We start from the raw sequence: 27193 nt of genomic DNA on the forward strand, positions 1-27193 counted from the left end.
TTATGTATAAATAAATATCTGTATTTAAAATCGAATACTAATTTCAAGTGCCTACCTTAATAATTCTTTTTGGTTTATATAATATTTTCTCTTTTAAACTATGATCGTGTAGAAAAAGAAATTAAGAATATAAGAGTATGTATATATTATAAAGTATTAAATATCTTTTTGTTATGAATTATGCACACTCAAAAATAAAATACTTCGACAAAAAAAAAAAAACAATAAAGTAGTCATGTGAAAATTCATCAAATGTAAAATGATCGGTGTTAAATGTATGCTATAAAAAAAATATGAACGCACAACATGAAATTCGGTTCAGTTCATTTATATAAGGTATACCTAAACAATTTGAAGGTGTCTATAAATACTTTTTTTTGCTGAATATTCAAATGCGTAGGAATTTTAATCATTTTATAGAATAAGTATTATAGTTTTTGTATCTGTACTTGAATTGTGAATACCTTAAAAAGTATCTTTTACTAGATTGCAATTTACTTATATAAGAGCATGTAATATGGCCTACATGTATAAATATTAGGGCCTATTTTTATCAATGCTAAGAATTTATGACAGAACTTCACACCAGAATTGTGTTGCCTCCGTTTATAATTAACGAATGTTTTTACGCTTGTTTATAACTGACAATACGACAAATTTGTGTTCTGCAGCGTAATCCCAATTTTGTATAGTAAGCTTAATAATAGAGTGAATACTGCCATATTCTCAAAATTAAAAATATGAACATTATCTGTGTTTTCTAATGGGTAGCTAACAATATTTTAATTTTTAAATAAGCGCCTACCTAATAAGTTTATAAATTATAAATGGGTGTGTCAATTAAAAATTAAAATAGGTATTGTAAAAGACGACGAAAGAACACAGATAATGTTCTTACCTTTAAGTTTGATATATAACTGGTTAAGTGTCACTTTATAAACACAAATTGGCCATGCTGTACCCTCGTAGGTACCTATACGTTTATAAGACAGAGACTACACACGAAGTGTCCTCTGTTATGACTATATAATAAATTATAACTGTATGTACAGAGTGATTCTTTTATCATGAACCACTTATTATTATAAAAAGTATCAATGCTTTTGGAATTATTTTTTTACAAAGTTTCATGTTGTTAAAAAACAACGTTTTTTATTTAAAAATTATATTTTTAAATATTTTTTAAGTTTTTTGAATTACAACCTAGAGTTTTAATTTCATATTCCAAAGCAGAATATTGTTCTAAGTATTTTGATACGTAAAAGTCGAATTTTGGACGAGTAGTTTATGAGTTATAACTTATAAGTATTAAAAGTTTAGAGAAGTGGAGTAGTGGACAAAAATTTTGCAGGGTAACCCCGTACCACTTCACTCTGCCAATCTAAACTTTAAATACTTATAACTCATAAACTACTCGTCCAAAATTCGATTTTTACGTAGAAAAATATCCTGCTTTGGAATATGAAATTAAAACTCTAGGTTGTCATTCAAAAAAGTAAAAAACTTAAAATATTATAAGGATAAAAAATATAATGTTTTAATAAAAACTTGTTTTTTAACAACATGAAACTTTGTAAAAAAATATTTTCAAAAACATTGATACTTTTTGAAATAATGAGTGGTTCATGATAAAAAAATCACCCTGTATACCTACCACAGATTATATGCAACAAAAAAACTACTAAATGCAGCATGAAAGACAAGAATATGCAGAAATACGCATACCTATATTATTACGTAAAATATACATATCTTTTTTATAATTATAGCGGGTTTATTAGGTTAACCACTTGTTCAGTGAAATAGTACTATTGGCACTTGTCAGTTGTCACATATCATTGTATCAATTATGTTTCGTAAATTTTCGGATTTAAAGGGTCATTGCAAATTTTACAAGTGAAACACAAGTGTATGTACCACTTGGATACTAAACAGTAATAATTAGCAATTGCGTTTTGAAATAGCTAGTAACCCTAATGAGGTATCCTCCAACAAAAATGTTTGATTTCGGGTATCATAATCTATTATTAAAAAGGGCACCAAGTACTTACCAAAAACTTACAAAATATGTCAGCATTTGAAAATTGTGTTCAATGTCACGAAATAAAAATATTTTTAAAAAAAGGAAGACAAGTGGGTACCGCTCTGATGTACTATAGACATTTGTCATAGTAAATTTTTTAGATTTACACGTTTTTTAGGGGCCCCCCATAAGATACTGCCGTGTCTATTACTGCATCCAGAATATGCGTTTAAATTCAAAAATATACGATTAAACGTTACAGTACTTACTACTTATTTGTGGATGCTTTGATTTGCATCTGATGGTTAAATTATAAAAATAGAGGATGATGGGGGCCCCTTGATGTACTATGTCTTATTATTTTTTAAACACTTTGGCGCCACTGAGTAATTAAATTTAAAAACTAAAAATCCAAAATATCTAATGGCTATAAATAACGCTACTTTTCAATGAATTTTAAAATTTTTAGGGAGGTCCTCGCCCCCCCTCCCCCAATTGGCATTAGTTAGGTTTTATTATTTTTATTATAAATTTTTATAATTATTTTACAATTATCTTTATCTTTATAAATTTTTTACAATATTATTATAATTTAAATATAATCTACAAATAAAAATAATACACATTTAAAATTATTGTCTATTTGGATGTATTTGTTAATTACTGAAAAAATTTAAGATTTGCGTTTTGGACTATGGGCCCCCCCCCAAAAAAAAAAAAAAAATTAAATCCTGGATCCACCACTGGGTACACCTGAGTAGAGCACTCGTGAAATATGTTGATTAAAATACTTTAACTCTTTATAAAATTGATGTTATCTTGTGTTTAAAATAAATATAAATAAAAACAGTAAAAAATATAAAATATGGCGATAATATATTTTAGAAATCTCTTAAAACCAGATAACACAGTAATAATATATATATATATATATATATATAGTATATAAGAACAATTTATCATCTAACTTGGTAATATTATTTACAAATAATTAAAATCAAATCAATTAATATTAAATGGTTATTCAGGTACCTTAAATTTGAAGTTTAGTCGCATTTAAGTTAACTACATTTCAAATGAATTTACATTGTATGTTCTGTCTTAATCCTAAATCCAATAATGGAGCTATAATGTATACATTATTCTTCTTACACGTTTTTGTCATGCAAAAAAAGTTTAATAATTGATTGAATAAATTAATAAAAAAAAAAAAAGCAGAGCAATACAAGAACATATTGTAATACATTTTTAACAAAGTTTGTTCAATTGAGCTCCTTTGAAAATAATTTTTTTTAATGCTTATAGACTATAAATTATGTACAAAACTTATTTTTATCCATTTAAGCAGCACTGTTATCATGATTTATGTAAAATATGAGTAAAAATGTAACAAAATAAATATATTATATTGTATAGATGAGAAAATAGAGAATAAGATAATTAATAATAGTTGTTAGAAATATGAAAAATTAAAAAACTATGAATCAGCACTGCCAAAGTTCATAGTTCTTCTTCTTTTTACTTGTGGTACATAAAAGTGACTACTACTTTCAACTACTTTTTCTGAGAGAATAGAATTTTTGCTAACATCAATTTCAGTTTTTTTAGCACCATTAAAACTAGGCTCTGGTTTTGAATAATGATCTTTTATAGTTATCAACTGAACACGTCTTCCTTTCTTTGTTTCTTGTTTATCGTCAGAAGTTGAACGCATTATTACTTTTCTTCTATTAGAATGTCTAAAAACAAACCCTTGTTCAACTTCAATATTGATGGATGGTATAACAGCTTTATCAGTGGGACTTGTTTCAACAGATGTATTTTTAGAGGAACTTTTACAAGAATTATTTAAATGTTTAGATTCTGTTAAACTATCAGCACATTTAAGGGTATCTAAATTACATTTTGATTGATTATTTTTTTTTTGAGATGGACTAGATGGGTTTTTATCATTATTAATCGACAAAAATTTAACATTCTCAGGGGACTTGTTAAAATCATTGTCGATTGAAGAACTCATATAAGTAACACATGCACGTTTTCCCACATTGCTTAAATCAATACAATTTCTATCCTTTTCTATTACTGTTTTTCTTCTTCTAATAGGAAATTGTTCAACTTCAATATTTATAGACGATACTTGATTTTGATTTATTTTTTCACATGTGGGTAATTTTTGATTACAAAGTATGTCTTTTGAAAGTTGTTTATCATCCATTTTTGAGTCATACTTATTCTTATAATTTTTAATACATGGTTCCTGAGTGATCTTCTTGAATTTGTTTACAGTATTATTGTCGCTTTCTAAAACTTTTGTTTTTCTTACAGCTGGAACTTGTTCAACTTCAGTATTATTAGACAATATTTGTTTTTGGTTTTCATAAGTAGATAACTTTTGGTTATGAAGTGTATCTGTTGAAAGTTGTTTATCATGCGTATTTGAGTCATACTTATTTTTATGATCTTTAATACATAATTCTTGGGTGACTTCATTAGATTTATTTAAAGTATAACTATTCCTTTTTAATGCATTAGTTGTTCTTGTAATTGAAACTTGTTTATTTTCGATATTGGTAGATGATACAACAGATTTATTAGTGGGACTTGTTTTAGTAGTATTTTTGGAGGAACTTTTACAAAAATTATTCAAGTGTTTAGATTCTGATATACTATTTGCACAACCAAGGATATTTAAATTGCATTTTGATTGATTATTCTTTTGTTGAGATGGACTTGATGATTCTCTATCATTATTCGTAGACAAGCATTTAACATTTTCTATTGAATTGTTAAATTCATTGTCATTTGATGGATCCAAATGAGTAACAGTTATTTGTGAACATTTTTTCGTATTAATTAATGCAAGAGTATTACTATCCTTTTCTATAACTTTTTTTTTTCTTCTAATAGGGAATTGTTCAACTTCAATATTTATAGATTGGGTTTGATTACTTTTTTCAGAAGTGAATAATTGCTGGTTATGAAGTATGTCTGTAGTAAATGGTTTATCTTCTATTTTTGCATCATATTCAGGAAAACTACTTTCAATAGATGTCGGTAGACCATCTTTACTTAAAGATTTTATTATTGGTTTTTCAGGTGAATTAGTAATCTCAGATTGTGTTGTTGAAGCTAAACAGTTTATTTGGTTTATTTTTTTAGCACATTTCAAAGTTTTAGCTGTATTTAGTGTATTATGAACACCAATAGTAGCTGGAGTTATGATTAATTTTTTTTTCAATTTGGCTGGTTGTTTTAATTTTGGACCAAATGAATCTATGGAAACATTTTCTTTATTTTTCTCTTGATTGTTACATTGAATAACTTGAGTAATATCAAGTTCACGGTCACTTGGTGTTATATCGGGTTCAAAAATTACTAGTGTAGAATTAATAATATCTTCAGATTCATTATGAATAGGAGAAGTTGAAATTTCTTTTAATGTATTTTTATCGTTATTAATTTCTTCATTTTTATCTTGCATTATTTTATCATTAGTATTTTTATTTTCTATCTGTTCTGTCTGATTTTTAGGTTTGATGGTATAATTTTGTTGAGCTAATTTTTGACACATTCTTTTATAATAAACTGTTTTAGGAATATCATGGTTAGGCTTGATGACAATGGTCGTAATATTATCATTATTATTTTGATTTGGTACTTTTGTATCTTCTATAGTATTCTTAATTTGTTCTGTATTCTTCTTGCTTTCAGATAATTTATTGACTTTAGTATTTTCTATTTGAAAACTATTTGTAGAAGAAAACATTTTTGATGTGGATGGCAATGGAACAATTTGACTAAATGTAATTAAAAAAATTATTATTAATAAACAATAACGTGATTTCTTTGTAAAATTACAAAATTTTATTTTTAAGTACCTTTTGCGGAGATCATCAATCATTTTATCCTTTCTTTGGATTTCAATGCTAGCAGTTTTATATAATGATGTAATATTTTTAGTCAATACTTTATTGACAGTTTTGAAATGATTATTTTCACTTTCCAATTTTTGTATACGTTGTTTCAATTCTTGAACAAATGTTTTTAGTTTTGTAACTGAATTCTTCAACTAAAAATTAAAGCATAATAAAACAACACACATAGATAAGTAGTAATATTATTATCTATATAACTATAATATGAGGTGTATTTAAAATAAATCATTAGGCTTACACAAAGATATAGAGATATAACATATAGAATTTAGGAATAACAAATCAGTAGAAAAAATCTATAGCATGACCGCCGTTTTAAATTTTTAGAGGAAATATAAATACATTATTTTCACAATGTTGTAAGGTATTGTGTGCACAATAAAATTTTGATTTTTAACTTCAGTAACATATCTAGTGGCAAAGTGATTAGATTTAATTGATGCATTTGAGAGGTCAAAATTGAAAATTTCAGGTGTTCCAGGAATTTTTACTCAAAATCAGTTTTTAACAAAATCAATCTAGGTTTTGGTGTAACTAAAAAATGAATAACCATTAATATTTACTTAAAATTTTTACCGAATGTTAGCCTTTTCTATAAGTATATGTTGACATTTATAAAATATTTTGACTTTTTTCAGATATTAATAAGCATAAGAAATTTTCAAATTTTTTTAATTTTCATTTAATTATTGTCAATAAAAAATGTTCCATTTACTCAAAAAACTTCAAAGTTTAAACGTTTCTCATTAGTTGTTATAAGTGTAGTAATTAAAAAAAAATTGTTAACTATAAATTCACGATTACTAAGTGTGATAATTTTGTTAAAAAATCACAAATTATTTAGAGTTAAAAATTAGGTAAAAGAATTTATATTTTTTATTTGTACTTAGAAGATTTGAAAATTTAAACAAATTCCTAACAAGTTTGTCTACCTTTATAAAAGAGTTTACCAGAATGTCAAATAGCTTTTGGAATACAAATATTTTTGAAATTGAATATTAAGTATCAACCTAAACTAACAAGTACTCATGGAATGATTTTCGTATTTTTAAATAATTAATAGAATAATCGTGGGTACTTGACTTTTTCATCAAAATATCATTTTATATTCACATTTGAAGACTCGATTTTTTTTAAATAAATATAAATAAGATAAACTTTTTCTGGATTAAAAAGCTTGAACTTAAAAAACTTAAGTTTCTTTTAAATAAAATACATAGAATTTTGAAGTTTAAATTTGAACAAAAATAGATATTTAGGTAAATGAAAGATTATAATTTTAGTTATTTTTTTGTAATTTAAAAATATAAATTTAGTATAGGCTGTAGGCTGACATACTATGTTTGCTTGGAATCATTTTTTTTGTACAATAATTTAAAGTACACCATTGAATTTAAATTTAACATATCTATTTCAGTAGCCAACAAGTCACCTCATGTATAATAGAGCAGTTAACATAAGCACATCTTTTTAAAACTATGAATAATAAAGAAATGTATTTATTTACAATTACACTAAACAAATCACAGGCTTGAGGTTGATGTAAGGTAGATTACATAAGTACATAAGTACTTTTTTTTAAGTCACTACTGCAAAACAGATAAACTAAAATAGATAATAATTATTACTACTGAGTAAAACACTAAAACATATTTGCATAATGGAAATAGGTAATAAGATTCAAATTGAATATTTATGTAATTTACCTATAAAAGTATCAGATGATTAATTACAGATATGAATCCAAACATTTTAAACACTGAGTCTAACTATACTAGTAACAATATAGTTATTCCTGCAGATGAATTGAAAATTAGTAGAGTAATCCCTATAGAATAATGTAAGACAGCAAATGTTTATAAAATTGTATGGCTTTGAATACGTTATTTACTTTAAAAAATTTCAAGAAATTATCAAAACTATCTCTAAATATTTACAAACTGAAATAATGAGATATATCATTGATTTATTTTAAAGTGATTTATACTATTTCAAATCTTTAAAATACATACATTATCAATTGTCAGGTCATATTCAAAATGAGGAAGATCATCGTACAAAGACACTAAAGCCATTTTTCCATCAATATTGACTTCACAAATGCAGTTGAGTATTTTTTTTTCTTCTTTTTGATTTTTACCTCGCATTTTTGAATACAAATATCAAGCTAACAATTAACTAACATATTAAAAATATAAAAATTAAAAATATATTTAAAAAAAAATCAAATACAAATTACTTTATAAGAGTCATTATTAAGAATCAATAGAAACTAATTATTATAATGATTCGTAAAATTACAAATTTACTACTATTAATATTTTATTCATTATTTTATTATTTTAATAACTTGTAATGAAATACGAAATTACGAAAACAACAATAACAATATTAATGATAATACCACATAATGATAAAAAAATTATTGGCGCCGATTTCCAAGAGCCTGCTTACAACGCCATCTGTATGACTGTATAAAACATGGATTAACAAAATAACCACCGTTAGCACTGAAGTCCGAAAACATTCGGTGCCGGTGTGAAGAACTCATAGACAAAGACAATTTCTCTACTTTTCCAGTCTATTATAGTCTATACCTATTAGCTATTATGACATGACATGACATTATCATTTTTATCGTGGTCCGCGTCTATAATAGAGCTGATTTTTGTATAATATACTGAAGTTAAAAACGGAATAATAAATAACTATCATTTTGGTTTTACCGTTTTGGAGATTTGCAAAAAATACGTTTATAATAATTATAAATTAATTTCTAACATTTTTATTTTATTTTTAAATTTGTTTTAATATAACTTACCTATAAGAAATAAGAATAATATTATGATCTATATAGGTATAAAACAAAATCTATTAGTTTGTACTTATCTATTATGGATGATGAAATGAAAAATGATATCATTATTCATTACTGTAAACACTAAACATGCGGATTTTACTTATTTGAATTTTTCGTTTTCTTTGATTTCCTAAAAGTGTGACCGTTAAAAACAATTAAGTATTAATCTTTATTATTATTTTTGTGTATATACGATTTAATTCTTAGAAATTAGCGATATTATGTTTAATCATTTATAATCAGCTTATTATATTATACAAATATTATTTATTGATAAAGTGCCTAAAATTACTTAATAACGAATTTTAATCATGAGGTATGTACCTATTTAAAAATTCATTGTTGTATTGTCATACATTCACATAATTTGATTAATAGGACTCCACCAGAATTTCAATCAAAAAAATCACTTAAAAAGGATTTAGTGAAAGACGCTATTCAGCTAACGATTACTGTTAACCGAATGAAGCAACATTTTATTTGGGGTACTGTAAATGTCCTAGTATTATCCATGCTGACTTATGATCTGTAAGTTATTAATTTATACTTCATAAGGATTACATTTTTCATTGTTTTTGTATTTTTAAAATGAGTGTTATTTTTATGGACTAAATACTACATGAATACTAATATATTTTTCTTAAAGATATTAAGTATTAAAGTGTAATAATTGAATGTGTTATTATTTTTCAAGATTGGCATTGCCATATTCTTGGTATACTCCTTGGTGGAGATTTGTTGAATCAGTATCATCAATAGTTGTATTGTTAAGTCTTTTATATCATGTATTGTCTCTTACAAAATTATGGGTAACCACTAATACCTTACACTTGGCACCGGAACACTTCCAGACACTCGGCTTTTCCAATTGTAAGCATATAGGTAACTAAATTTATATTATACAATAGTTTAAACATATGGTCTTGTTTATTTTAGCTTATATAAAAGTGAAATCACCAGATACTTCATCAAGTATAATAACACCTCCTGCGACCACAAGTACACCAATTAACTGGATATCTAATAAATGGAGCAACCAACAGTTTCATGTTTCACCTGGTAAGTTATTATTTCAAGAACAAACAATATAATTTTAATCATTTATTATTATTGAACCATACAAGTATTTTTAGTTTTATAAAGATGAGTATTATTAAAAATGAATATTTTAATAATGTTAATTAAGTTTAGAATGTATAAACAAAAAACTATTTCACGCATAATTTAAAATACATGTTGTCTGGTAAACGCTGTAATATAATTATTATAATACACTTTTCACATTTTTGGATCATTAGTATATTTTACCTATAAATGTAATTGATATATATTACATTTTTAATTTAAATTAACTTGACAGATCGGTTTGTTTGTTTATTCAAATTTATCTGTAAAACTTTCATTGGACAGAGTATCCATAATACTAAATATTTTTAATTTATTTAAAAATACATTTTAAACTACTAATTGTCAAATTATTTTTATTATTTATTATTTATATTATTAACAGACAACTTTGGACCAGAGAAACAAAATAGAAGTGCTACTAAGTATATGACTAGTACAAATGATGAAACTATAGAAGATATTTCTGCCTTGGAACAATATCTTAAAGACTATGACAACAAAAATAGCTTTTCTTTCACCGGTAATATTTTATTATAATGCATGACTTGTGGATCAGTCAGTTATGTAATTACTAATTTTTGTTACTAACTAAACATTTAAGTTTGTTTACTATTTCACAAGATCATATGTGGATTGTTGACATTTATATTATTTTGCACTCGTGACACTGATGTCATAAGTAATATAAATGTATATGTGCCTATATGTAACAAGCCTTAAATAATTAAATTTATTGAGAATACAGAATTGAATTACATATATTTTTAGATAATTATTTCATTATAGTTATTTCTTGAAAACAATAAATTTATATTGATTAAATTATACCTCTAGAACGTGATTCTGAACAACGGAGCATGTCTTTGTGGGAACGTTCAGGTTGTTCAAATACATCTATTTCTTCAATGCTTCAAAATTCTATTTACCAAGTAGCTTCATCACGTAAGTTTGTAAAATAGATTATTTCAAGACTTCACATATAATTTTTTTTTAATATTAGCTGAACAATCAAAATCTGAACTGAATGAAAGTACTTCCACTGTAGCTATGGCTTCAGAAGTATGGCGTAAATTTAAAGTTGACAATAATAAAGTTGAAAGATGGTCTGTTAATTTGAGAACAGTAAGTAGAATTTTTACTTAAAATTAATTTAATTGAGTTTTAATAAAATATTGGATTTTCTTAGTGGATTTCTCAAACTATTATTTCTCGATTGGTAAAAGAAATTGAAAATGTTGATCAAGCTTTATACAACCAAGGATTTGTAGATGTATCAATAGGAAATGTTGGTTTAGAAAGATTAAAAAAAACTGCACATACAATTCAGGTCGCTCAAACTATACCTAGTTTACTATATATTATTCCATACTTTGAAGTATCCCCAAATCAAGAGTATGTAGTTCAACGTATAAGAGGTAAACAAATAATTAATAGTAGATGCTTGTATGTTATTGTGTTCCCTAAAAAAAATTTCATTTTATCGTTTTTTATACTTGCATTTAATCTCATAATTTATGTTTCTTTGTTTAAACTGTCTATCATTTGAATACTTTAATATTCATAAAATAAATTACTTATATATATGCTTTAGTGATTTCCATGTAATATCATACAAAATATTGTATAAAAGCAGCAAATAAATATATAATCATCAGTAGATAAAAATATATTTTGGTACTTAAATTTTATAACATACTGTTGTACGCTTATGTAGATAAGTTAAAAAAAATACCAGAGACATTATCTTGTCACCATCAGTTTAATGGAGAGTTATTTATAAGTGATTTTTTTCAATTAATTTCAATGAACATTAAGGTAAATTACATTTTCTTCAATTCATTATAATAAATTATGCGATGGGATATTTCCAAATGATTTTTTTAGGATAGGGCCTTCCCATGATACTTAAATATTTGTAATCAAGAGTTTAATTTTTGTTTCAGAATTGGCCAGAGGTTCTTGTTTAACTGAATATCGATGGAATTCTGGTGGAACATTTAAAGGAAAAGAATGGAATAGTGAATTACCATCTGATGCAGTTGTAAGGACTATTTATTTTATTCAAATGTGTTATTCACAATGGTTAAGTTTCTATAATTCTATATAACTATTTTCTTTGTTTTTTAGTTAGTAATGCATTTATTAGCTACATACTTAGATTCTCAGTTATCTCCATTAACACGTCTTAAGGGAAAAAACCCATTTTCTGTTCAACATCTGATTAAATATCCAGAAAAATTAAAATCTGATAATAAGCAAGTGGTCATTTTTCAACAATCAAATATTCCACCTCATTATAGTTTAAAAATTGGTAAAGAAACATACAACTTTCCAAAGGTAATGTAATATATTATTAATGTACATAAGTTTGGGCTTAGTAATTAATCTGATAGCAATAGAATTTGCAACAACAATAAATAAAATAAAAAGTAAAAACATAGAACATCCATATATTTTGATATTGTTTCAGGGTCGTAATAATTTTTTCTATACGGTTTTATTGTTCCTACATCACATCAAAACAACTGAAAATGGATTGTTGGAAAGTGTCAACCTTGGGAAGACTGGTGTAAATATGCTCTGGATCTTAGAATAAATTGAAATGTGTTGTATCTTATTTTTTAAATGCTTGTAAGTTAAAATATACTTTTTTAAATATTTCTCATTAAAATGTTACAGTTCTTTTTATATCCTTTAACCACGATAAGCCTTTGTCAGTATCACCTTTAGGGTTATATTCCAAACCAATCCATTCATTATAGTTAAGTTCTTCTAATAATTGAAAAATATAACTATAATTTATTTCACCTGATGTATTTGGTTCGTTACGTGCTGGAACTTGAGCCAATTGAATATGCCCAACATGAGGTAACAAACTTTTAATATTATTTGTTAGGTCCCCTTTGATCTGTTGTAAATGGAATATATCCAACTGTAGCTTCAAATTAGGGCTATTAATTTTGTTCAGAACATCAATTGCTCGTTCATATGAATTTAAATAATACCCTGGAGCCGAATACTTATTAATTGGCTCAATTAAACCAATAATGCCTTTAGTTTCAAATACTTGTGCTGCGTAAGTTAAATTTTTTTCATAAGCCTCGTGATTGGCTTCTGTTGGTTGAGCAACTATGCCAGCCATCACATGAATTTTGGAACAGTTCAATGCATTCGCATAAGATACAGCTAAGTCAATAGATGAACGAAATCTATCCTCCATACTTGGAATTGCTGCAAACCCTAGTTCATGGGCTTCACCTTTTGGTGCGTTAATTAAAATTTGTTGTACATTAGCATCTGTTTTTGCCTTTACTACTTTTTCTAAAGTATCTGAATAAGGAAATGCACATTCGACAGAAGCAAATCCCGATTTAGCCGCTAAACTGTACCTCTCCAAAAGGCAATTCGCTTCTTGATACATGAAAGATAGATTGGCACAGAACTTCAAATTCATGTTGAATATTGCTTATTGCTATTGTGTAGAATAAAACCTTTATACGAATTCACGATTAATGCTCGGAAGATGTCCTAGCTTCAACTGAACTAATCAGTAATCATTAATCTCACCTTCGGACTTTGAGCTTGGTGCGTGAAAACCAGAGTATTCACCTTAACCAGATATTGCCAACTATATTGTAAGTACAAATGATATGGCTTTCGATAAACTGAATTTAAAAATTCAAAAATCAAACTGTAACAAACCAACAAATAAAAATCAATAATCAAATTTAAACATTTAAAGTATAATAAATAATAATTATATTCAAGTACCCTTCCAAATTTTCAAAGCCGTATCACCGACCACCGTGAACATAAATTGTCAATTTGAAACATCTTATCACAACTCACAAGGTCAAAATGACATTTCAAAGAGAATTGTATTTATCGCACGTACAACCTCTTTGCGTTTCATCGTCCCTGATTTCTCCGCCCATAAATATCACACAAAACAGTCCAAACTCCGAACACACCAAACGGCAAACATAATAATCATTGAAAAAGATTACAATAGGTAGGTACTATATATATGTATTTGTATATACTATATAGCAAGCTGTAGTGAATACTGGAACCGGATAGGTTTAGATCTGTTTAATGTTTATTGTATGTTTTTACTTTTTTATGCATCACGATCATTCTGGCTGAATAGCCGTCGCCCGTCGCCCGTCAGTAATACAATTCACTTATCAGTATGCCCAAATGATCGTCCCGACGTTGTCTTGAACTGCATTGTTGCTCATAATTGTCATTATTAATATTAGTGTTTTCTAATAAGACATGAATGTTTTTTGTTGTTCTTTTATGTCTTATAACTAATCACCGTCATTAGTTATCTAACTCGAGTGACTTAATTATCAAATACAATTAGTGTTAACCTTTGCACTCGCGTCTTCATTATGAACACTGTTAAAAGGATTGTGTCAGTCGCATATCTAATAATATTGGTCACATTAGTTCAGAGTAAGTAGCTTTCGAGCTATTAGAATCTACCGACTTCCACATGTCATTTATAATTATGTATTAAATAAAAATGTATTACTGATTACAGGTGAAAACTGTACAGTAAAGAAAACATATAATGGAACTATTATAAGAGAACGTTTAATGACTTGCCCTTCATCTGAATCAGATCAAGATGCAAAATTTTGTTGCTATGATAAGTTTGATAGTGTCGATTGCTGCAATGGTGCTGAACATTTACGACATTTGTAAATAATTTTTCTTCATAATTTATTTTTATTAAGGTACGGTTTTCAAGCTGCGACTCCTCTGCCACAGAACAGATATAATATTTAAAGCAGTATATTATAACTGGTCAACATATGAAAACCGTACCACATCATTAACTCAATGAGAACAATAATTTTTATAAATATAAATTTATTTATTTTCTGTTTTTCAGAATTCTAAAATTCATGCCAGACCTGTTAATAGTTCTGATGTTAATTGTTGGGCTGTTATTGATATGTTGTGTTATTTGTATCTGTATTCCATGTTATTGCATTATGAGCCGTCGTCGCCCAATTTATAGTATGTATATTCTTAAAATATTCTAGTATAAGTTAAAAATTAACCATGTAAACACTAGGCGACAACATTTTTAAGCATTATTAAAAAAATATTTTAAATGGGTGGCATTTTTCAAAAAATTATATATGTAGTTTATTTTGTAGCTATCTTATCCTAGATTCCATGGTAATACCTATACATTTAAAGCAAATCATGTATTTTTTATCTATAAAAATATCAATTACATTAATAAATATTGAAACTACATGGTACAATCAAACAACTATTTACTAAAATCATTTATTTAGGAATTACTGTAGAGGTTGAATTCCATTTCATTTAATTGTTTTGGTTGCATATGAATATATGATTCACCTGTGACTCATCTACTGTAGTTTGCAACTATTAATATTAAACATATGGATATGGCATTCCTATCTTCACCGACCAAACATTTTAAGGTCTTCATAATGGAGAGTAACTCTCATTCGCACTCACACAAAAACTTTTGACTTTAAAGCAACAAAAAATGTATTTAAGTAAGAAAGAATATATGATAAACGGTTAACACTAGTGTTAGCTATATTGGCTTATAGATTTGTATAGAACGCTGTATCCATAAATTTAATATCAATATTTGCAAGGTGTATATATGTTAACAGTTGCCAATCGACTACTTTCAGAAGAGCTAAGTTCCTTAGAAAGATAAATGAGGCTTAAGCTTTTAGTAGTATGTTGAGAATGGCGGACAATTTCTCCCTGGACATTTTCCCCCCGATTGTTTTTGGCGTAGTAGGACATTTCCCCCACCCCCCCCCCCCCAATATATTTTCGATGCGGACATTTTCCCCCCATTATTTTTTAAGTTTATTATTGAATAATATAATATAATTTATTATTTAATAAGAAATTATTTTTTTTTAAATAAAATATTATTTTTTTTTTATAAATACAATCAATTATACTATTATTAACTTTATAAATTTATACTATAAATTAGATTTTTTTTCATAGATATAATAAAAATTGTATAATAAAACGTAAAAAAATTATATAAGTATAATAGTCTAAAAATTCCGACATAAAAATGATATATTTTGTAAAAAACATTTAATTTCTGATTCTTTTTTTATATCTAAGCACATATTTTGTAATCGTCTTTCATATTTATTTTATTTTGTAAAAAAACCGTACCTGTTTTAATTTTTAATAATTTATTAATTGCCATTGAATTTGACTTTTGTAGTGCTTCAATGAACATCCAAATATTTGGATGCTGAGTTCTTACCAAAGTTTTAAATTTATTATTGAAACCTTCACTTATATTATTTGTTCTACCTGTATTTTTCTTTATAGTATTATGTACATTCCATAAATAAGGAGGAAATAATATTATTTAATATAAAAATAATATTTTATTAAAAAAAAAATAATTTCTTATTAAACAATAAATTATATTATATTATTTAATAATACATTTTAAAAAAAAATGGGGGGAAAATGTTCGCATCGAAAATATATTGGGGGGAAAATGTCCTACTATACCAAAAACAATCAGGGGGAAAATGTCCGGATACCGTATGTTGAATGCAGAGCCTGTACATTCTCCAAACTGAATATAGTATATATTGTAATATTGTATAATAGGAGTATAGTTTATATAACTTGGTTATCAGTTTTAACTATGATTGTTTATTTAACATTTAACATAAATTATAATTTTTTGAGCCCATGGTGTATAGGTATCAATAATAAAAATTTAAATACTTTATTTCTTCTTAATTATTATATGCACAGTATTTTTAAATTTTTTTTAAGTTCTTATTTTCTTCATAAAGAAAGATTTGAGAACAGTAACCATTTTATCCAACAATAATTACAAAATCCCTTTACAAGTAATACAATATCAAACTACTCTAATTATTACAGTATATATTTTTACATATATAGTCATATAAATATAAATTATAATTTGTTTAAGTGTATTTGCCCGTTTACATAGGATAGATAAATAAATGGTCTAAACATTATATGAACTTTATACTTATATTTATTAGTAAAAATGTATGTATATTTACATTATTGCATTATTTATTTAATATTAAACTAAATATAAGATTTTATCAGTAAAGGATATCACTGATAAATTATTTTCTAGAAGAATGTTTTAATCTACCTTACCTAGTACATATTTGATAAATATTTATATTGTTTTTATCTAATAAATGATAAAGAAATCAGTACCAATACAAGGATTATAGTAATTATACTAGTGTATAATTTATTGATTAGAACAACAATTTGTCTTTGTCACTTGAAAAAAGCTTAAAGATAAAATATTCATGTTTATATTGTTTACTTAATGGCTTAAAATATTTTCTATACTTAAGTAGTAAAATATGAATATCATTATCACTATTTTTAAATATTTGTTACTTTATTTATTTATAAATTATTTTACCAATTACCTGTACTTTATTTAGTATATACAACAATTTTAAACAGTAAAAATAAACTTTTCATTCCTATTAAAATATTAAATTTTGTGGATTTAACTTAAAATAATGCCTAATATATCAGTTAACAGTAGTTGTGTATATTTCTCAAAATTTTAAATTATTATTTTATTTTTTGTTTTGAATTGATAATTTTATATAATACTGAAAATTTGTTACACAAAACTACAGAAAACCAATATTTTACTCATATTTGTATATTAGTTTGCATTTTACATAATTTATACTCATTAGTTTTTAATAGATTAATGAAATGACTTAAAAGTGTATTAATTAAAATTTTTAAATGCGTTTCATTAAAAAAAATTGATTAATACACTAAAATAATAAATTCAAATAGTATTGCTTCCCAAATCTACCTAATTCTATCCAAAATGTTAACCATTATTAATTTTTTTTCTTCATGTTGCTTGCAAAATAGTCCACAACAATTTATTTAATTCTCGAGTTCATAAATTACATGAATTTAGTGTTTTCAATTTGATGGTCATTACTATTAATACCCACATATTTAAGTGATATATATTATATCATAATAATTTATTATTAATAATAACTGATTCATAAATTAATTGTACATCTTTAATTTTTATAGCCAAGTGGTAAATTGAACTCAATTTATTTTTTGATCCTATACTTAATTTGATTTAAACTGATAGATAAAAAATCTTTTAGAATTTCCTTTAATTTAGATTTTTTTTGCATTTAACTTAACTTTATCTCATTAAATGCAATATTTATTTATTCAAATAAAGACCGTCAATTTGTGTCTGTAATAATTAACTGAAAATTCTTCATAGCTTAAATACTTATATATTTCCTTCAAAATATTATAAGATTATACACTTACCAATTTAAATTTTCTAATCATGATGTTTAATCTATATCAACACTCCAATTATATTTTAATAGGCATATGATAAAAATATGTGTGGTTAAAATTTGCTTAAAAATAATGCATTTTCCATTATTGATTCATAATTGACTCATTAATCTATAGAGAATCTACTATTAAATTGATATATTTTACAATTTTTTTTTTTTTGCTTTGTTTTTAATAGAAGACTCAAATGATAATGCAAATATGGTTGCTGCCGTTTCTTTACCCAATGAATCAGAAGAACAAAATATACCAAAAAAAGAAGTTACTCATCATTTGCCACCTGGAGCTTATCCTGTTTATCCACAGTTCATGGGTTTGTGCACTTTATATTAGTTAAATTTATATATCATCAATACAAAATCAAATATTTTATCCATGTTCTATATACCATACTTGTATAAAAACTCCCATTATATATATTATATTTAAATAGTTTTACTTTGCCTTTATATTAACAGAAAAAAACTGTTTTTGTAGAAAACCCAAATTTCTTCAATATTTCTTTGGCAACTAAATAAATCACAATATTTATTTTTATAAATAATTTTCTATGGTTTTAAATAAACGACATTGATATTGACTATAACTATGTAAATCATACAACCATGTTTTATTGTAGTAGTACATGAAAATACATAATAATATGTAATAATATATAATATTAATATATCAATATAATATGTACTAATACATACTATTATGTCCAAAACATTTACACACTTCACTGCTTCAGACATACAATTACATTCCTGTTTATAATATTATCATTTGTCGGTAACAGTACAATTTAATAAAACCTTGGATCACAATACTTCAAACTTAAAAGATCTGTGTCATAGTGTTGTTATTTTTTTGATGACACAAACCAATAATTTTTAATAATTAAATAATTAAATAATATTTTCTTAAGTTAATTACTTAAATTATATTTATATCTCAAAAAAAATTGACCCAGATAAAATTGTTTCCTATCCATTGTGGGATTCTGATAATTCTACTATAAATACTGAGGAGAAACAGTTGTCCCACGCATTTTTGTGCTAGTACAGATTTTGGTATGTTCTACGTTTGTAAGACAGAGTCAACACATGCGAGTGTGGTGTCCTCTTAAATAATTAGATCATAAAGATCTCAAAACTAAAATTTAAAAAAAATATGCATCATTAAAAGTTAAAAATATTTTATATTACGTAGCATAACTAGTGTACCAGTGAAAAGGTTTATTTTCTGTGACTATTGTTTTTAACATTTTGTTTATATTTCCATTAATATGAATTTTAATTATTTCAGGTATGCAACCATTAAAATCGACTGAAGTAAATTGTTAATTCACACATCACAAAAACATGAACTGTTCTAATAAAAAGCCAAAGCATAGCATGTTATTATTAATATTACTAAATTTATTTGTGCCATCAACTGAGTAACGAAGGTTTGTGAATGACTCAATTTTTTTTTTTTTATCTTTAAATTTTCGACTTTTATAGTCTGGCTATCAAAAGAATATTATTATCTTAAATATTAAGTTACCTAGTTTTGAACTGATTATGGTTAGAATTACTTTTCATATATAATCATAAAAATAAGACTTCATGTGTTTACCTTTAAAGAATATACCAGCACAATATTTCGTATAAATATTTATAATTTTTATCATAAAATGTGAGTCAAATATAAAACAAATATTTTGAAAAAAAAATAGTATTTTTGTATATTTCAATAAACTATTTTTTTCTCAGATTCATTATTGATTCTTCAAAATTATAATTTTTTTTTTTAATCAAATGTATACAATAATTTAAATATTCTAAATTGTCTTATTTAATATGTAATAATTAGTTTTAGTTTTTTCGTTGTTCCTGAGTTTTGACGATTTATATGGAAGAAATAAAAATCGCAAAGCTATAAAGTTTTTTTGATATTATTTGTTTTCTGCCTTATTTGGTTTATTTTGTTGGTTCCTTTCTAAACAATAATTGTCAAATAGTGAAATACCAAATACGTATTAACTGAATTGTGATGATTTACATGTGATTAACTGTCAAAATTAATTTTGGTTTTAAATGAACACTATTTTTGTGTGTATTTACATTAAGTCTAAGATTAATATTTTTACTAATAGAAATAGTAATTCAATATCGAATTATAATGTTGTATTTTGTTTTGTATTCAACACAAAAGTTATATGATCTTAAAACGTATAAAATGTCTGTATAGCTTGTAATTTAATTATTATATTATGACACATATTCTGCTAGAATTTTTATTTTTTCCTTTTGACAATTATATGGTCTAAGTTAAAACTACTGTGTAATTTGATACTACTGTGTCTTTAAATAATCTCACTATGGTTGTGTATAAGAATTTCTTATTTATTCAATATTTTTATTTAAGCTCAATAGTTATACTGTCTTAATACTAATAAACTTACATTTAATTAATAATTAATACATTGATTTTCAATCAGAATGTGCATTTAAATGTAGAATTTTTTTTATGATATAAAGCTAATAATATTGTCTTATATTATATTATAATGTAACTTATTTTAATAATGTACAATAATTAAAACAATTTATAATTCACCATTTTACAAAAAAAAAAATTAAGACTGGATTTATATTTCATTCATATTTTGAAATTATATAGAAATAATATAAAAGTTTGTTTGAATTTGATCATATTTTTATATACTTTTTATTGCTTAATATTGACTATATTTTTCTTAATAATTCATAAATTTGATTGTAGTTGAACTATATTTTATTTTAATGCTTATTGTCTGATGTAAGATATTTTTACAAATTGTTTATACAGTCAAGCCAATTGTATACAAACAGAATAACAATACCAATATGTAAATTACATGTTTAGTTTTAATTTCTACCAAAAATATAATTATGCAAGAATTTTAAATCGACACGAATTATTATTATGCTTTTATAATAATACCTAGCTTGATATAACCTACTTAACATGTATACAACTATATAAATATCACATTTACATCTTAATTTTAAAATTGTGCCTACATAAATTAATATTATCTCTATCTATAATTAATTCTATTTGTGTAGAAAAAAATATAATTTGTATACAATATTAGTAATTTAGTTGTAATAAAACATTTATGACTAATATTAATCAATATGTTATTTTGTGTCACCTCAATTTCTACAATTATATTAGAATGTTTAACATAATTTTTACAAAATTATAATTGTAAGCAAATATTGGTTGTAATACATTGTCAAACTTGATTCAAAGTTTAAAAGTGGGCTGTAGTGCATAGCTAGAAGTATACTAAGAACACTTGGACGCTTGAAAAGTATGCCTAGTACCCTATGCTTGTATGGATGTCTTTTTCAACCTTACAACCTACACAGTATATACATATATATTAATTTCACTATTATCAAATATTTTAATTCCCAGATTATGGGAGTTATGTCCATGAGTTTATAAGTGTGCGTGTTTTATGTGTGGTTTTATTATTTTACGACTTCATTCTTATACATTTTAAAATAAAGATTAATGAAAATAAATCATTAATCATTTTAATTTAGTCATTATGACAGTTAGGTTTTCAGAAATCTTTTTGTTTTTCTTTTTTCTGGGTAGGTACCTATATTATATTTTGGTGAACAAAGCCTCGTTAATTACGCCCAAGTGTTATTATATGATAAGCCTATATTTATATTTTGATCAACAGTGTAAACGATGTAGTAATAGGTCAATTCACTTCTAAAATTAAACATAAAAGATTTAAGAGGACGCTACACCCACGTGTGTTGTCTCCGTCTTACAAGTGCGTAACATAATATCAAATTTTATGGTCACCTGATCACGTTTACCCCCGTTAGTTTAAAATTCATAGTGAATTGATTTATATAATAAATTGACCTCTTATAAAAATTAAAGGTAACATTATTATCGAGTCCTTCTCATAGGCGTTTTATTATGTTTTAATTTTAAAGCGAGTTTTGAGTATTTTAAGAGATGCAAACGATTTACAATTTTAAAATACTCATAACTCGCTTTAAAATTAATATATAATAAAAAGCGTATGAGAACCCCTCGAAAATAATGTTACCTTTAATTTTTATGAGAGGTCAATTCACTCTAAATTTTAAACTAACTGAGTTAAACGTGATCTGCTGAGCGTAACATTTTTTTATGTTTACAGGTTCCGCCCGCAGAATAGTACTCCCTTTTACCAATACTCGAAAGGGTTAAAACCACGGTTTAAGATAGATAGATATATAGATTCTATCTTGAACCGTGGTTTAAACTAAATATACTGCGGCTTACGTTACCAAAAATATATAGAAAATAACGGCAAATATGTGGTAAAATAGTTGAGATTCCTGTCACAAGTTAAGTGGACGCTATACCCACATGAGTTGTCACTGTTTTACTTATATTAATATAGAATAACCCGTTTTTCGAGGCAAAAAACCAAAAAAGCAGCAGTCATGAATAAGATACAAAACGTCCACACCACAAAGACTACATTACCTTACTGTACAACATTGTTTTTTTTCGATATCTCAAATACAAAAAAAGTTATTAAAGTTTGAAAAATTAATTATATTGCTGTCCATTAAATTGTAAGACGGAGACTACACATGCAAGTATAATAACGTAATGGGTGGCATTTGTTTTTCAATTTCGGTGAATGTTTTTATTTTTCCTATAACACTAGGAAAATTCCGAAAATTTACTCTTCAGATACCTCATCTAAGCCGACCATTGTCGACAGCACAATCCGCGACTTATGTACTTTTTGCACCTCGTCCACAGCGAACTTTCCTCATCTTTCCGGGCATTTCCTACAGAAAACTGCACTCTGCAAGTGTCCCACGCCCCGTTTTCCAGAGATCGAGCCTGAACCGAGTGGGTGGGCGCACGTTCTTCCCAGCCGTCTAGGTCAACGGATCTGTGCATGTGGTAGTCATCTCCTGCGGTTAAGTCCACCGCGTCAAAGTCGTCACTAGCATTGGGTGTGATGACCGCAAAGAAGTCGGTAGCATAGGACTTGTGCACGACATCTGGGTCATGTGTTGCGCGGAAATTGTACTCTTGCAGTTTCATGTCCGGACTCTGCAACTCGATAGTGCAAAAATCAGGAACTTGCGAATCGGTAGCCCACAAGTCGGGAGTTTGCGGGTCGGTCGCCTGCCAGTCTGGTGCTTGTGGACCATCGGTTCCGCTAGAGTCACGGTCGGCCGCCGGAAATACCTCACCACAGCGGCTGCTCTGCTCCTGCTGCAGGTCTACAGGGACATGCCCGCAGTGATAGTCCGCGGGCGAGCGAGGCAACGATTCCACGCTGGCCGTGCACCGTTTCCGGACCGCGTCCGGTTTTCCGACCGCGATCATCGATTGGTACGCACGACTTGACCTCTTCGACGACAGTACGCCGCAGTCCAGCGGTGATGGTGGTTGGCCGACAACGATCTCGAACCGTGGAGTCGCCAAATCGAGCACGTAAATGATAGAACGATCGCAACTGCAGTAGCTGCAATCTTCCGCCATCTCGACGTCGGATGTCCGTACGTTGGTAATTGTTATCTACATATATTTTGTCATGCAGGTGTTCCGTTCAAATGCATACCTATCGAAGGTATCAAGTGCATCATGTAATGTTTGAATTTCCGTTTCATTATTATCATTAATATTAGGTATACCACAATATGCTAAATAACCTATAATATTAATAGATAGGACGAGGCTGAGAAACGTGACATTCCTTTATTCTTCAATATAAAACTACATCTCATATTAAAACTACTTTTTTTTTTTATAATACCTAGACAATATAAATTAAGTTATGAAAAACGTACCTATATTTACGCTCATTGAAAATGGAAATGCTTGTAAATTATTTTTTTTTATTTAATCTGTATTCTATAATATCTACTGGTATTCTATAAATTAATCTAGTTATTGCTAAGACTGAAGAAATATATTATTTTGTACAAAATCCATTTGTTGAAGTCAAAAGAACTATTGTCCATTTTATAAAATCCATGGTAAATTGTGATTTAATATTACCAAACTACCATTACGCTTTCAATTTTCAAAAGTAAACTGTAGTCTATAAACATTTGGAAGCCTTTCTTAATATTTAGCCATTTAGGTAGGTGAATAATAAATATCGATAATATCGTGATTGCTTTCTTATATTTGAGAACTATATATTTAATATATTATATAAATATAATCATATTAAAGCCATTATAAAGGTCTGCATAAAACTTTCTTGGCGTAATATTGTATACATAATAATATGAAATTTTCATTTTTAATAGAATTGTTAAAAAGTAAATAACATAGTTAATTTTATAATAAAGTAAAGCTGTCCCAAGCTCCATTTACCAATGAACTTGAAACAATAACAAGTTGATTCAAAGAAAATGTGAAAATGAATAGTTAATATTTTAAAAGAACTATTTTCAATATTCTACTATAACTATGTATTTTATTTAAACAATTAATTATACCAAAATATAATTCTTTAAACTTACTCCGAGACCCGAATTGTAAAATAATATTGATATGGTCAGTATTGAATTTTTAAGTATATCATTTAAACTTTAATAGTTTGATATTTAAAATAAAAACTTATTTTTTAAAGTACATTATAATACCGTATTTTTACAATTACTATATAGTTTATAGAAACGTCTTTTTAATTTGAATTTAATACATATTGAGATACATAAATATCAACGAATACAATTTAAAATCGTATTGAATATATTTCAAAGTTTGTTTCACGTATTGATATTTTACTACTGTGTAATATCTGGTATTCTTTTATCACACTGCAGAAGTCAGAAACAAATATTACATATTAACAATTGAAATATATACCTATACTTTTATTTGCAATAACTACATATGCTATTAACAAGTGTTCTTATATTGTAGTTGAAAAAAAAAATGATATATTCAAATGGTTTAACGATTATAATGTGTACGTCACTACATCTATAATATTGCCGTAGTGTATAAGTAATACATAGTATGTTAATTACCTTCCAGCAACCAGAAAATATCTATTGATTTTATCTAGATTTATATTTAAGACATACAATATAGTACAAAGGTATCAAACTATTTACAAATAGACAGTCAAATCTATAAAAAATATCTCGGTATTGACTATATTGGAGTTTCAAGTTAAATTTTTGTTAACGAAGGCAGACACATACTAAATATTTTGAAATCAGAATATTCACGAATTTATTTATTTTTGTTGTATAGCTAGGTTCCCTACCTATATTTTAGAAATCTTTTATATCGCATTGATAATACGAGTAATAAATACTATTCATACATAATACCTACATGGCTACATACATATTACATATTAAAATTAAAATTTAATTATGGGTTAGATTATACATATAAGACATAACCATCATTGGATATTGAGTTCAACTATCGATAAAACAACAAATAGGTAATAACTATTACCCTATGTCGTTAATTTCTGTATAATAATAATAAATATCGCTTAACACAGATATAGTTTTTTTTTGTTAATTCTAAAATGTTGAATATTTTGTCATAAATATTTACGTAATGATGCAAGATATATTTTTACTGAATTATGACAGTATACGATTGTGTAAACAATGACAAAAATATTTATTTATTTTTCTATAAGAAGCAGTGAATTTCCAATTTTCCATCCGTGTTTAAACTGTAATAGGAATACCTGACAAATGAAATAACTTTTATTTTAATCAATATTATTTAATTTTTGTTTTTTATGTCTAACAGATGTTTGCGCAATCGCTACACGTTAGTACCTATAACATTTTTCATTCTAATTTTTTTTTAATATCTACTGGGTGGCTTCTTCCAACTAACCTAACCTAACAACTCATTCATGATTCATGTCATTGTAAATTAGCCCATATTCTTATTGTGTCACAAGGTACAGATTGTATATATCATGTAAAAAATACTAGAAATAAAAATGTGTAAATCTAGTTTACAGAAAAAAATTGACTGTAAAAACATTTATTTAAGTCATGTAGCTTATTTTTAAATTTCCGCGGAAGTATCTAATGTGAAAGTAGTTACCTACTCGGCGTTATCGATAAAACATGAAAAAAAGCTTATTTTTACCTACTTCTATAATCTTGTTATTTTTGTTTAGTAATATTGATCCAGTTGTAAAAAGCATTTTAAATTTAAAAAGTATATGCTGTTAATATTTCATGAGAATTTTCAAATGGATATTTTATAATATGTAAATATTTTTTTTTACAAGATATTATTTTTCAAATTAATGAATCTTATAACAAATGAAAATGATTAAATAAATATTTTTATAGTGTTAGGTTTTTCTAAGGGCCAGATTTACAATTTGAGCATTTTGGATTTTTTTATTTTCGGTGTTAAAAATAAAAATATCTATAAATGTTTTTTTATTCGTGTAGCCCACGATTCAATAGTGAAATGGAACTTTTAAATTTCATACTTTTTAAATCAAATCAATTTCATATCTAATTAAAGAATTTTTTAGTGTGTACCTAATTCATTAAGAATTTCCAAGAACTATTTCATAGTTTCACTTCCATCTTCATAATATACAGGTTTGTAAAATCCAAACTGAATAATACATTTTGATTAGGAAGCAGTATGAAATCAAAATAAATATAATATTATGCAGTTAAACAGTACGAATTCCACGTTTGTAGCCCACAGGAAGCAATGAGTAGCTATTATCATACACTTTAATCAAGGGTGATCGATGTGGTGAGCTAGAAGTTCTATGCCACTCAAATACTCAATTATAATATAATTTCATTACTT

General features: G+C 26.1%; 5 protein-coding genes across 5 annotated transcripts; 2 read left to right on the forward strand and 3 right to left on the reverse strand.

Moving 5' to 3' along the window:
* Positions 1 to 2896: 2896 nt before the first annotated feature.
* On the reverse strand, positions 2897 to 8311 carry LOC107163734 (uncharacterized). The gene is made up of 3 exons (XM_015511294.2): positions 7974 to 8311; positions 5905 to 6095; positions 2897 to 5823 (listed from the first exon to the last, which is right to left on the reverse strand). Exons 1-3 carry the CDS (start codon positions 8106 to 8108, stop codon positions 3501 to 3503), a joined length of 2649 nt encoding a protein of 882 aa, XP_015366780.2. The 5' UTR covers positions 8109 to 8311; the 3' UTR covers positions 2897 to 3500.
* A 504-nt stretch (positions 8312 to 8815) lies between these two features.
* Positions 8816 to 12620, forward strand: LOC107163932 (uncharacterized). Its single transcript, XM_015511579.2, has 11 exons — positions 8816 to 9137; positions 9200 to 9349; positions 9516 to 9691; positions 9758 to 9880; positions 10332 to 10469; positions 10784 to 10891; positions 10950 to 11071; positions 11136 to 11364; positions 11893 to 11990; positions 12077 to 12286; positions 12420 to 12620. The coding sequence occupies exons 1-11, from the start codon at positions 9133 to 9135 to the stop codon at positions 12543 to 12545; spliced, it is 1485 nt and encodes a 494-aa protein (XP_015367065.2). The 5' UTR covers positions 8816 to 9132; the 3' UTR covers positions 12546 to 12620.
* Positions 12278 to 13816, reverse strand: Gip (hydroxypyruvate isomerase-like protein Gip). Its single transcript, XM_015511591.2, has 2 exons — positions 13721 to 13816; positions 12278 to 13640 (listed from the first exon to the last, which is right to left on the reverse strand). Exon 2 carries the CDS (start codon positions 13401 to 13403, stop codon positions 12615 to 12617), a length of 789 nt encoding a protein of 262 aa, XP_015367077.2. The 5' UTR covers positions 13404 to 13640; positions 13721 to 13816; the 3' UTR covers positions 12278 to 12614.
* Positions 13817 to 13957: 141 nt separating this feature from the next.
* Positions 13958 to 19750, forward strand: LOC107163950 (uncharacterized). Its single transcript, XM_015511601.2, has 5 exons — positions 13958 to 14410; positions 14499 to 14658; positions 14853 to 14980; positions 18537 to 18671; positions 19649 to 19750. Exons 1-5 carry the CDS (start codon positions 14347 to 14349, stop codon positions 19684 to 19686), a joined length of 525 nt encoding a protein of 174 aa, XP_015367087.1. The 5' UTR covers positions 13958 to 14346; the 3' UTR covers positions 19687 to 19750.
* A 1175-nt stretch (positions 19751 to 20925) lies between these two features.
* On the reverse strand, positions 20926 to 25131 carry LOC149058162 (uncharacterized). The gene is made up of 2 exons (XM_089218776.1): positions 24889 to 25131; positions 20926 to 23975 (listed from the first exon to the last, which is right to left on the reverse strand). Exon 2 carries the CDS (start codon positions 23894 to 23896, stop codon positions 23099 to 23101), a length of 798 nt encoding a protein of 265 aa, XP_089074902.1. The 5' UTR covers positions 23897 to 23975; positions 24889 to 25131; the 3' UTR covers positions 20926 to 23098.
* Positions 25132 to 27193: the final 2062 nt, after the last annotated feature.

Source organism: Diuraphis noxia, unplaced genomic scaffold, assembly GCF_037042655.1.
Source record: "Diuraphis noxia isolate RWA-SAM2 unplaced genomic scaffold, SU_Dnox_SAM2 contig0002, whole genome shotgun sequence".
In the NCBI taxonomy this organism is placed as follows: Eukaryota; Metazoa; Arthropoda; class Insecta; order Hemiptera; family Aphididae; genus Diuraphis; species Diuraphis noxia.

Bases quoted from the DNA above. Each gene is read 5' to 3' on its own strand.
- Gip (XM_015511591.2), bottom strand. From the start codon at position 13,403: ATGAATTTGAAGTTCTGTGCCAATCTATCTTTCATGTATCAAGAAGCG.
- LOC149058162 (XM_089218776.1), bottom strand. From the start codon at position 23,896: ATGGCGGAAGATTGCAGCTACTGCAGTTGCGATCGTTCTATCATTTAC.
- LOC107163932 (XM_015511579.2), top strand. The intron at 10,892-10,949 runs GTAAGTTTGTAA...TTTTAATATTAG, and splicing joins TTACCAAGTAGCTTCATCAC to CTGAACAATCAAAATCTGAA. The intron at 11,072-11,135 runs GTAAGTAGAATT...GGATTTTCTTAG, and splicing joins GGTCTGTTAATTTGAGAACA to TGGATTTCTCAAACTATTAT.
- LOC107163734 (XM_015511294.2), bottom strand. From the start codon at position 8,108: ATGCGAGGTAAAAATCAAAAAGAAGAAAAAAAAATACTCAACTGCATT. The intron at 6,096-7,973 runs GTATGTATTTTA...TTTAATTTTTAG, and splicing joins ATGACCTGACAATTGATAAT to TTGAAGAATTCAGTTACAAA. The intron at 5,824-5,904 runs GTACTTAAAAAT...AATTACATTTAG, and splicing joins ATTGATGATCTCCGCAAAAG to TCAAATTGTTCCATTGCCAT.
- LOC107163950 (XM_015511601.2), top strand. From the start codon at position 14,347: ATGAACACTGTTAAAAGGATTGTGTCAGTCGCATATCTAATAATATTG. The intron at 14,659-14,852 runs GTAAATAATTTT...TCTGTTTTTCAG, and splicing joins GCTGAACATTTACGACATTT to AATTCTAAAATTCATGCCAG. The intron at 18,672-19,648 runs GTTTGTGCACTT...TAATTATTTCAG, and splicing joins TGTTTATCCACAGTTCATGG to GTATGCAACCATTAAAATCG.